At 41.7% G+C, this 12,577-nt stretch overlaps 1 protein-coding gene across 1 annotated transcript in view; it reads left to right on the forward strand.

Annotated features, from left to right (window-relative positions):
- Window positions 1-1,529: 1,529 nt before the first annotated feature.
- LOC139404539 (interphotoreceptor matrix proteoglycan 2-like) overlaps window positions 1,530-12,577 on the forward strand; it is a 42,475-nt gene continuing 31,427 nt past the window's right edge. The window contains exons 1-5 of the mRNA XM_071147243.1: window positions 1,530-2,054; window positions 2,144-2,395; window positions 9,381-9,547; window positions 11,409-11,434; window positions 11,584-11,616. Of these exons, the coding sequence (XP_071003344.1) occupies window positions 1,976-2,054; window positions 2,144-2,395; window positions 9,381-9,547; window positions 11,409-11,434; window positions 11,584-11,616 (557 nt within the window). The 5' untranslated portion in view covers window positions 1,530-1,975. The remainder of the gene's footprint in view (window positions 2,055-2,143; window positions 2,396-9,380; window positions 9,548-11,408; window positions 11,435-11,583; window positions 11,617-12,577) is intronic.

Consider the following 12,577-nt stretch of genomic DNA (forward strand, 5'->3'; position numbering starts at 1 on the left):
AACATGGTACAAACATGATTGGGCACTGACAACAGCACAAAGGCCAAGAAGGTAGAGACAACAATACATAACACGAAGCAACGACAATTGTCAGTAAGAGTGTCCATGACTGGGTCTTTGAATGAAGAGATTGAGATAAAACTGTCCAGTTTGAGTGTTTTATGCAGCTCGTTCCAGTCACTAGCTGCAGTGAACTGAAAAGAGGAGCGACCCAGGGATGTGTGTGCTTTGGGGACCTTTAACAGAATGTGACTGGCAGAACGGGTGTTGTATGTAGAAGATATCTCAGATAGGGGGGAGTGAGGCCTAAGAGGGTTTTATAAATAAGCATCAACCAGTGGGTCTTGCGACGGGTATACAGAGATGACCAGTTTACAGAGGAGTATTGAGTGCAGTGATGTGTCCTATAAGGAGCATTGGTGGCAAATCTGATGGGCGAATGGTAAAGAACATCTAGCCGCTCAAGAGCACCCTTACCTGCCGATCTATAAATGTACGTTTCCGTAATCTGGCATGGGTAGGATGGTCATCTGATTCAGGGTTATTTTGGCAGCTGGGGTGAAAGAGGAGCGATTACGATAGAGGCTATTACATATTTTTTTATAAATGCTTCTCCAATTTCATTGTGCAGTGAACCAACTTTACTGGACCAGTCTCATTGACACAACAATGAATGATCAAGGGGTTGGCTAAAGCACAAACAGATCTGGCTATGGCAATATGGGCAAGATCTCAATTGCTTACTCCTCTCCTCCTCAAAACCCATCGGATGAGAAAACCAGAGGTCCCTTCCCTCTGACCTTCTCCTCCAATGGGTTTTGAGGAGGTGGCAAGGAGAGAGGATGCGAGGAGTATGCAATTGAGATTCCCATGGTTGAGCTCAGTTTCCTGGTCTAGGTCACATGGTCAAGAAGAACGCCTGACCCTATAGGCTATATGAGGGATAAAAACAACGCTGAGCGGCTCAGATCATACACCTGAATTAACTTTACCCCCAGATTTAGTCCGCAGGATGATTCTTAATTGAACCACTGGTGATGTAGGCTATCCATTAGTTCTAATGACAGTCTGAAAAAAATAGGCCTCAGTGTTACGGTTTAGCAGGGATCGGACCAAAATGCAGCGTGGTTATTTTGATACATGTTTAATAAAAGACTAACCACGAACAATACAAAAACGTAACCCGAAAACCTAAACAGCCTCTCTGGTGCAAACTAACACAGAGACAGGAACAATCACCCACGAAACACTCAAAGAATATGGCTGCCTAAATATGGTTCCCAATCAGAGACAACGATAAACACCTGCCTCTGATTGAGAACCACTTCAGGCAACCATAGAAAACCTCACTATACCACAATCCCAATACCTACAAAAAACCCAAGACAAAACACACCACATAATAAACCCATGTCACACCCTGGCCTGACCAAAATAATAAAGAAAACACAAAATACTAAGACCAGGGCGTGACACTCAGCCAGCCCCAGCCATGAGTTGAGGTTAGTTTTGACCAGCCTACCAGCCTATCTTTGCACTTAAAGCCATATCTCTCTGCGGGTGGCCTCTTCACCCTTCCCCCCTTTCCCCTCTCTCTCCTTCCTCGTTTCCCTCGCACTAAGCACCCTTTCCAGTATTACACCAGTATCTTCTTGACAAGCTGCTATAAAGGGCTTAGCAAACAAGATTAGAGAACAAAATCTCTCTCAATGGGCCATCTGCCTAGCTGAGCCTGAGCCCTGACCTGGAGATGTTCGGTAGCACCATGGAACACACCTTCCTCAGCCGACATAAGCAAGGAGGAGAGAATCACTTCAGAATGACTGGTTAAAAAAACATAAACATTTTCTGGATTCTGAACTATGCAAACTCATAAGGAGGGCCTAACATTGTTGTACGATTCCAAAGGAAGTACCTGTCGTGTCAACGTGACCCCTTTTCAACGCTTCGGAGTTAAAACCACTACGGATTTAAGATGTCGGACTCTTCATTGAAATGCCTTTTGTGTACACTTTCGTTCATCTTAGCGTTTGAACTCTTGGGAGTAAGAACAGGTATGTATGCAGGCCTAACAAACAGTCAAGCTACACGTTCGCAATTAAGATGGAGTTGTTGTCTAATGCGTTTTATCGTTTTATCACAGACGCTGCATCTGGGGAAGGACCTCTTCTTCCTGACGGACAGGATCTATATTACAAAACAGTTAGAATATCACCTATTCTATCGGTTCCTCAAAGCATAGTTCATTCACCTCTCCTCAAGGTCTCACACAAGGACCATGGCACTATCCTCCGTCGGAAGCGCAACGTGCTTTTCCCCAGCGGGGTCAAACTTTGTGCTGAAGAGAGCGTGCAACAATCCATTGCAAATCACCTCAGCTACTTTCACCTGCGAGGTAAGACCACCACCACTCATCTGCATGTATAATGATGGAGGAAGAAGTGGCCCTCCCCAAATCTGAGGTGGCAAGTCTGCGCGTGTGGCCCATTCCGTCAACCCCTACCCAGACCATAGAGAAGGTCTACAGTGGCTTCAGAAATGATTCACACCCCTTGACTTTTCACATATTTTTTTTGTGTAAACAGCCTGAATTTAAAATGTCACTGGCCTACACACAATACCCCATAATGTCAAAGTGGAATTATGTTTTTATACATTTTAACAAGTTGTTTTAAAATGAAAAGTTAAAATGTCTTGAGTCAATAAGTATTCAACCCCTTCGTTATGACAAGCCTAAATAAGTTCAGGAGTAAAAAATGTCTTAACAAGTCACATAATAAGTTGCATGGACTCACTCTGTGTGCAATAATAGTGTTTAACATCATTTTTTTAATGACTACCTCATCTCTGTATCCCACACATACAATTATCTGTAATGTCCCTCATTCAAGCAGTACATTTCAAACACAGATTCAACCACAAAGACCAAGGACGGTTTCCAATGCCTCGCAAAGAAGGGCACCTATTGGTAGATGGGTAGAAATAAAAAGCAGGGATGAAATATCCCTTTGATCATGGTGAAGTTATTAATTACACTTTGGATGGTGTAACCATATACCCAGTCACTACAAAGATACAGGCGTCCTTACTAACTCAGTTGCCGAAGAGGAAGGAAACCGCTCAGGAATTTCAACATGCGCCAATTGGTGACTTTAAAACAGAGTTTAATGGCTGTGATAGGAGAAAACTGGGGATGGATCAACAACATTGTTACTCCACAATACTAATCTAATTGACATAGTGAAAAGAAGGAAGCCTGTACAGAATATTACAAAACATGCATCCTGTTTGTAATTAGGCGCTGAAGTAAAATTGTGATTCAGGAGTAAAATAACTGTATGTCCTGAATACAAAGTGTTATGTTTAAGGCAAATCCTACAAAACACATCACTGAGTACCACTCTTCAGATTTTCAAGCATGGTGGTGGCTGCATCATGTTATGGGTATGCTTGTCATCGGCATGGACTAAATGGAATAGAGCTAAGCACAGGCAAAATCCTACAGGATAACCTGGTTCAGTCTGCATACCAACAGACACTGGGAGACAAATTCACCTTTCAGCTGGACAATAACCTAAAAAACAAGAAAGAATATACACTGGAATTGCTCACCAAAATTACATTGAATGTTCCTGAATGGTCTAGCTACAGTTTGACTTAAATCGTCTTGAAAATCTATGGCAAGACATGAAAATGGCTGTCTAGCAACGATCAATAACCAACTTGTCAGAGCTTGAATATTTCTTTTACAGAATAATGTGCAATTATTGTACAGTCCAGGTGTGCAAAACTCTTAGAGACTTAACCAGAAATACTCACAGATGCAATCGTTGCCAAACGTGATTCTAACATGTATTGACTCAAGGGTGTGAATTCTTAAAGTACCAGGCAAAAGTTTGGACACACCTACTCATTGCAGTTTATTTTTTTGACTATTTTCTACATTATAGAATAATAGTGAAGACATCAAAACTATGAAATAGCACATCTGGAATCATGTAGCAAACAAAAATTTAGAGACTTGAGCCAGGTAGCAGCACCTACACAGAGGGGGAGGGAGAGACACTCCTGACTCAGAAGGATGTTGGGCATGAGCAGGCGGGTTAAAAGTCAACTCTCAGAACATATGTCCAGCCACTCAAGGTGAGAGAGAGAGGCTTAGGGTTTTGAGATGGTGGAGTGAGTGGGTCTGTAGGGCCTGTAGTGGGACTAATCAGTGGTCAGTTTTTGGCGAACTCTGGAGTCTCCCGGCATTGTCTCGCGATGAATAGTAAAGTTATTGGTAACACTTTACAACTCCACATAATAAAGCATTTATAAAGGATTAGTAAACCATGTATTCATTAATTACTCCCATAATTGTAAATGTTGGTAACCTAGTTATTCATACATTTATAAACAACTTCTAAAGTATTTAATAACGATTCATAAGATCCTTCACAAGATGTTTAATATACAAGTAACTGCCAAAATAATGGAAACACGAGAGTAAATGAGGGATACAAAGTATATTGAAAGCAGGCGCATCCACACGGGTGTGGTTCCTGAGTTAATTAAGCAATTAACATCCCATCATTCTTAGGGTCATGTATAAAAATGCTGGGCAGGCTATTCATTTGGCTACCATGGCTATACCCCCATAGCAGGACAATGCCCCATCCACAGGGCACGTGTAGTTACTGAATGGTTTGATGAGCATGAAAATGATGTAAACCATATGCCACGGCCGTCTCCGTTACCAGAACACTTACAGGTAATTCTGGAGTGACGCCTGAGACAGCGTTTTCCACCACCATTAACAAAACTCTAAATTATGTCATTTCTGGTGGAAGAATGGTGTCACATCCCTCCAGTAGAGTTCCAGACGCTTGTAGAATCTATTCCAAGGTGCATTGAAGCTGTTCTGGTTCATTGCCTTATTATGACACGTTATGTTGCCGTTTCCTTTATTTTGGTAGTTATCTGTAGGTCCTTAATTCCATCATTTGGAGTTTTGTTAATGATGGTGGAAAACGTCTCAGGGTCACTCCAGAATCTCCTGTAAGTGTTGAATTGGGTTCAGCTCTGGTAACGGAGATGGCCGTGGCATATGGTTTACATCATTTAATAATCATTCGTTTAAAAAAATAGTGTTGGCTATTTACACTTTAGAAATATTTTGTAAATGTTTTGAGTGACCAATGTGATTTCTCACAAAAAGATGTTGGTAGACCTTCCAGCAGTATCTGATGCTCAAAATGACCCTTAGAACATGTCAATGGTTAAACAATAAGCACACAAAATATATTGAAACTTTTATTCCAAAACAGTCCCACTGTTGTAGTAGTGTGATATGACACACTTCAGACACACTGAGTATGCTGAGTAAAATAAAAAATTTAAATGCTAACATAAGCGTTTCTTGGCAGCAGCGGATGGAGGCATTGTCTTAGGGCCTAGCCTTTTGTGGGCCCCAAGATACATTTAGTTGGGGAGCGTGTCCGGTTGGTAATTCAACTATGATCACTACAAGTTAGTTTACTAGAGTACTTCAGCTGACATGGCAGTGTTAATCTTGTTAACAATGACTGACGAAAATTACTCGCCAACGACCTACTATAGAGATGAGATGCTATGGAAAAAAGGATAACTATTACATGACTTTTCATTTTAGGACAATAATTCCATGTGATACTAATGAACATTATATTTGTCATGCCCTGACCTTAGAGATCCTTATTGTTCTCTATGTTTGGTTAGGTCAGGGTGTGACTCAGGTGGGAAAGTCTATGTTTTCTATTTCTTTGTTTTTGGCCGAGTGTGGTTCCCAATCAGAGGCAGCTGTCTATCTTTGTCTCTGATTCGGGATCATATATACGTTTTTCCTTTTGGGTTTTGTGGGATCTTGTTTTCTGTTTAATGGTTTTTGCCTGACAGAACTGTTCACTTTCACGTTTGTTATTTTGTTTGAGTGTTTTTTGAATATTAAAATCATGAACACTTTCCACGCTGCGTCTTGGTCCATTCTTCATTCCACGCTGCGTCTTGGTCCACTCTTCATTCAACGCTGCGTCTTGGTCCACTCTTCATTCAACGCTGCGTCTTGGTCCACTCTTCATTCAACGCTGCGTCTTGGTCCACTCTTCATTCCACGCTGCGTCTTGGTCCACTCTTCATTCAACGCTGCGTCTTGGTCCACTCTTCATTCCACGCTGCGTCTTGGTCCACTCTTCATTCAACGCTGCGTCTTGGTCCACTCTTCATTCCACGCTGCGTCTTGGTCCACTCTTCATTCAACGCTGCGTCTTGGTCCACTCTTCATTCCACGCTGCGTCTTGGTCCACTCTTCATTCCACGCTGCGTCTTGGTCCATTCTTCATTCCACGCTGCGTCTTGGTCCACTCTTCATTCAACGCTGCGTCTTGGTCCACTCTTCATTCCACGCTGCGTCTTGGTCCACTCTTCATTCAACGCTGCGTCTTGGTCCACTCTTCATTCCACGCTGCGTCTTGGTCCATTCTTCATTCCACGCTGCGTCTTGGTCCACTCTTCATTCAACGCTGCGTCTTGGTCCACTCTTCATTCCACGCTGCGTCTTGCTCCACTCTTCATTCAACGCTGCGTCTTGGTCCACTCTTCATTCCACGCTGCGTCTTGGTCCACTCTTCATTCCACGCTGCGTCTTGGTCCACTCTTCATTCAACACTGCTTCTTGGTCCACTCTTCATTCAACGCTGCGTCTTGGTCCACTCTTCATTTAACAAACGAGAGCCGTTACAATATTTGACATGAAGCTCCAATTCATCAGTTGTCCAATGCTTAGCATGCATACAGAATAGTTCATGCAAGCCTCTCATTTGGAAAAATTTAAATTTTTCAGTTGTGTTGTCTAATTGAGCTGATTGGCCCGGCTCTTCCTCGGAGATCACTTCAGTCACTAGTCAATCTTTTGAAGGATGCAAAGCCAGAACTAACCTCAACTAGAAACAATGTTTACTCTCTTACTTTCATATAGGCTATTTTTGCTTTGATCACAACAGAAGCTCTATTTTCCCATGTGCACTGTTATTCATTCATCTGTGTTGCTGCTCTTGCGCCTCGGTGTAATTTTTTTTGGTTGCTATTTGTCTGCGGTTAAAAGACTGAAGCACTGGAAGATTTAAATGTTGTATACAGTATGTAACATTTCTACCTGCAAACCGTACATCAAACATGTATACCTCAATCACCATATTAGTAGTAATGGAATAACAAAAAGGATCCGGTCCAGCCAGCTGTTGTGTGTAGGCTACATCTCCCTGTTGTATGATTCGTTTACGGTCGCCAGGTTGCCGACTTTAGCAAAACATTAACGTTACAACTCTACCTCAAGTCCTTGCTACAGTTGTTTCACAACCGTTTGTGTGAATAAAATGTTGGATATATTTCCTTTAACGTCCTGTGTTGTGTGCTTATTGTTTTACCATTGATATGTTCTAGAATATTTTGAGACCTTAAGGAGCATCTGGTTTTGTTGGAATGTCTATTCATGACATGTCCATCTTTTTGTGAGAAATTACACTGGCCACTCAATACAGCCCACAAAATACTTAACTAATGAATAGTAGTAATGTCACGTTCGTTAGAATAAATATCGGACCGAGTCGCAGCGGATGTTGAGTTCCACATAATTTAATGATAAAGTGAAACTTAGCAAAGACAAAAACAAACAAACAATAAACTAACAATGAACCGTGACTACAGAGATGCTACGTGCACTAACTCAAAACAATATCCCACAAACACAGGTGGGAAAAACAGCTACTTAAATATGATCCCCAATTAGAGACAACGATTACCAGCTGCCTCTAATTGGGAATCATACACAATCACCAACATAGAAAAACAAACCTAGAACCCCACATATAAATAATAAACTAGACTAACCCCCCGGTCACGCCCTGACCTACTCTACCATAGAAAATAAGGACTCTCTATGGTCAGGATGTGACAAGTAAATGGTTTATAAGGATATATAATAAACATCAATGCTGTTCTGACGTTGCTCGCCCTAATATTTACATATTTCTTAATTCCATTATTTTACTTTTAGATTGGTGTGTATTGTTGTGTATGGTTAGATGTTACTGCACTGTTGGAGCTAGGAACACAAGCATTTCGCTACACCCACAATAACATCAGGTAGATGTGTATGTGACCAATAAAACTTGAATTCATTAGATTTTATTTGAATGGAGCACCGATGAATAAATGATTTACAAATCCATTATGAATGCTTTATTAGGTGCAGTTATTATAAAGTGCTACCAAACTATTCCAGAATGTTTTCTTTGTACAGTAAATAAATTAATACATAAAATAATGACTTTCAAGAGATTGGTCCAATTTGGCAACCAAAACTTTAGTTTCAGCCCAGCACTTACTAACAGACCTGATTCAACTCAACATCTGCTCATCAAGACCTTCCTCCAGCTGGACTGGAACAAATCCCACCCTGTAGCTCTTTAGACCAGGGCTGTGGTTGGTGAATGTAAGAGTATAGATGCAGGTAGGTGAGGTAAGCACAATGATTGAGGAAATATAGTGCGATATTATATAGGTGCACGGCCCCTCCCGTGTAGATGAGCTGAATTGAGAAGAGAATAGTTGGGACAGCATTATGGTTTGGGGCAGATACTTTGCTGTATGAACTCATCTTTAACTGTATTAACCCAGGAGAAGCTTGATGATATGGGGATTGGGGAAATACTTTGGGTCCAGGGATGAGACAGTACACTCTTAGAAAAAAAGTGCTATCTAGAACCTAAAAGGGTTTTTGGCTGTCCCCATAGGATAACCAATGTTTTGCTTCCAGGTAGAACCTTTTTGGGTTCCATGTAAAACGATTTCCATAGAGGGTTCTACATGGCACCCAAAAGGGTTCTACCTGGAAGTAAAAAAAATGGTTATCCTATGGGGACACGAAGAACCCTTTTGGAACCCTTTTTCTTAAGAGTGTAGATGTGGAGGAAAAGCAGTTAGGGTTGGGTAGGTAGCTGCAGGTCATTGGGTTGGTGACTTGTAAGCTGATTTATGGAGAAGGGTTACATCACTGGTTTGGCATTGGCATGACAGTGGAGAGTGATACTGAGGTCAGGCAGATAGGCACACAGCAAGGGCTAAACATGGAATCAGTTAACTCTGACCTGGTGGGGGGTATGTACTGTAACACTTATAGTCACACTGTGATCGACACATGAGCTAATATGCCAGCTAAGATTTACCTCAGGGGTCACATCTCTAGAACTAGACAGCCACAGCCTGCGTACTGTAGTTTTCATCAATGCCCCTTGTAATCCTTAGAGACAGAAAGAATAGGTTATTTCGCCAATATGTGACCTGTGTGTGGCGTGTGTGTTTAGTGTGTCAGGAGACGGTGTGGGAGGCCTTCAAGATCTTCTGGGACCGCCTCCCAAACCAGGAAGAGTACCAGACCTGGATGAGCCAATGCCTGGACGGCACAGCCACCGCTCTGGCGATGGGCAAAAACTTTAGCCAATCAAAGGAGCACCTGGCCCTGGTTGAGAGTGTGAGTCTCTCCAGTCTCCATGAAATTACCATCATCATGTACAGTACCAGTCAAAAGTTTGGACACACCAACTCATTCAAGGGTTTTTCTTTATTTGTACTATTTTCTACACCGTAGAATAATAGTGAACACACCAAAACTATGAAATAACCCACATGGAAACATGTAGTAACCAAAAAAGTGTTCAACATGTCAAAACATATTTTAGATTCTTCAAAGTAGCCACCCTTTGCCTTGATGACAGCTTTGCACATTCTTGGCATTCTCTCAACCAGCCTCATGAGGTGGTCACCTGGAATGCATTTCAATTAACAGGTGTGCCTTGTTAAAAGTTAATTTATGGAATTGATTTCCTTCTTAATGCATTTGAGCCAATCAGTTGTGTTGTGACAAGGCAGGGTTGGTATACAGAATATTTTTTTTCTCCCTATTTGGTAAAAGACCAAGTCCTTATTATGGCAAGAACAGCTCAAATGAGCAAAGAGAAACGACAGTCCATTATTACTTAAAGACATGAAGGTCAGTCAATTCGGAAAATTTGAAGTACTTTGAAAGTTTCTTCAAATGCTGTCACAAAAAGCATCAAGCGCTGCGATGAAACTGGCTCTCATGAGGACCGCCACAGGAATGGAAGACCCAGAGTTACCACTGCTGCAGAAGATAAGTTAATTAGAGTTACCAGCCTTAGAAACTGCAGCTCAAATAAATGCTTCACAGAGTTCAAGTAGCAGAGACATCTCAACATCAACTATTCAGAGGAGACTGCGTGAATCAGGCCTTCATGGTCGAATTGCTGCAAAGAAACCACTACAAAAGGACACAAATAATAAGAAGAAACTTGCTTGGGCCAAGAAATACGAGCAATGGACATTAGACTGGTGGAAATCTGTTCTTTGGTCTAATGAGTCCAAATTTGAGATTTTTGGTTCCAACCGCCGTGTCTTTGTGAGACACAGAGTAGGTGAACGGATGATCTCCGCATGTGTGTCGTTCCCACCATGAAGCATGGAGGAGGTGGGATGGTGTGGGGATGCTTTGCTGGTGACACTGTGATCTGTGATATATTTAGAATTCAAGGGACACTATACCAGCATGGCTACCACAGCATTCTTGCACACGCCATCCCATCTGGTTAGCGCTTATTAGAACTATCATTTGTTTTTCAACAGGACAATGACCCAACACACCTCCAGGTTGTGTAAGGGCTATTTGACCAAGAAGGAGAGTGATGGAGTACTGCATCAGATGACCTGGCCTCTGCAATCACCGACCTCAACCCAATTTTTAAGATGGTTAGGGATGAGTTGGACGGCAGAAAGAAGGAAAAGCAGCCAACAAGTGCTCATCATAAGGGAACTCCTTTAAGACTGTTGGAAAAGCATTCCTCATGAAGCTGGTTGAGAGAATGACAAGAGTGTGCAAAGCTGTCATCAAGGCAAAGGGTGGCTACTTTAAAGAGTCTAAAATATATTTTGATTTGCTTAACACTTTTTTAGTTTCATGATTCCATGTGTGTTATTCCATAGTTTTGATGTGTTCATTATTATTCTACAATGTAGAAAATAGTAAAATGTGGAATAAGTCAAGGGGTATGAATACTTTCTGAAGGCTCTGGATATGCTACAGTCCTCAGCCATATAAACAGCCATATAAACATGAGGTGTGTGTCATGACTGCATTGAGTAGGTGTGTCCAAACGTTTGACTGGTACTGTATGTCTGCAACTTCCACATCGTTATTCATCCAAATTGTGATGGCTTTCAGCTGTTATTTTGTATGTGTGTGTGTGTAACTACTATATTCACGCTTCAATCGTTACTTGCTGTTGTATCATTTCTGTCTTCCATCTTTGCCCTTTCAGAGAATGTTGCTGACAAGGTCAACAAGGTAAAGTATGCAATCCTGTCGTAGTTACTTTCATTGCCATTGTAACATTTCTTGGAGCGTATTCACTGTGCATTACCCTTGTCTTACATGTGTCTCATTCTTTTCCCCATTGCTGCTCTCTCTCTGTACTCCTGCTCCACAAACCGTAGTGAGCCCAACAACTCATGGCTACATATGTGCAGGTAAAGTTCTGAATGTTCTTCAAACTTACCTGGCCATATTACTCCTCATCCTCTCCCCCGTTGCTGTGGCCGTACAGTTCATTTGGGAACATTTTCAGACCCCTTGACTTTTTACACATTTTGTTATGTTACCACCTTATACTTAAATGGATCCAAAAAATAATAATCCTCATCAATCTACACACAACACCCCATAATGACGAAGCAAAAACAGGTTTCTAGAAATGTTTGCAAATGCATTCAAAATTAAAAACGGAAATATCACATTTACATAAGTATTCAGACCCTTTACTCAGTACTTTGTTGAAGCACCTTTGGCAGTGCTAAAAGCTTGGCACATTGTATAAACAGATAAACGGTATCTACTGTATCTCTATGGCTGCAGATACACAGTATCCACCTCTATGGCTGCAGATACATGGTATCTATCTCTATGGCTGCAGATACATGGTATCTACCTCTATGGCTGCAGATACACGGTATCTACCTCTATGGCTGCAGATACACAGTATCTACCTCTATGGCTGCAGATACACGGTATCTACCTCTATGGCTGCAGATACACGGTATCTACCTCTATGGCTGCAGATACATAGTATCTATCTCTATGGCTGCAGATACACAGTATCTATCTCTATGGCTGCAGATACACAGTATCTACCTCTATGGCTGCAGATACACAGTATCTACCTCTATGGCTGCAGATACACAGTATCTACCTCTATGGCTGCAGATACACAGTATCTACCTCTATGGCTGCAGATACACAGTATCTATCTCTATGGCTGCAGATACACAGTATCTATCTCTATGGCTGCAGATACACAGTATCTATCTCTATGGCTGCAGATACACAGTATCTATCTCTATGGCTGCAGATACACAGTATCTACCTCTATGGCTGCAGATACACAGTATCTACCTCTATGGCTGCAGATACACAGTATCTACCTCTATGGCT

The sequence above is a fragment of the Oncorhynchus clarkii genome, chromosome 3 (genome assembly GCF_045791955.1).
Source record: "Oncorhynchus clarkii lewisi isolate Uvic-CL-2024 chromosome 3, UVic_Ocla_1.0, whole genome shotgun sequence".
Classification (NCBI taxonomy): domain Eukaryota; kingdom Metazoa; phylum Chordata; class Actinopteri; order Salmoniformes; family Salmonidae; genus Oncorhynchus; species Oncorhynchus clarkii.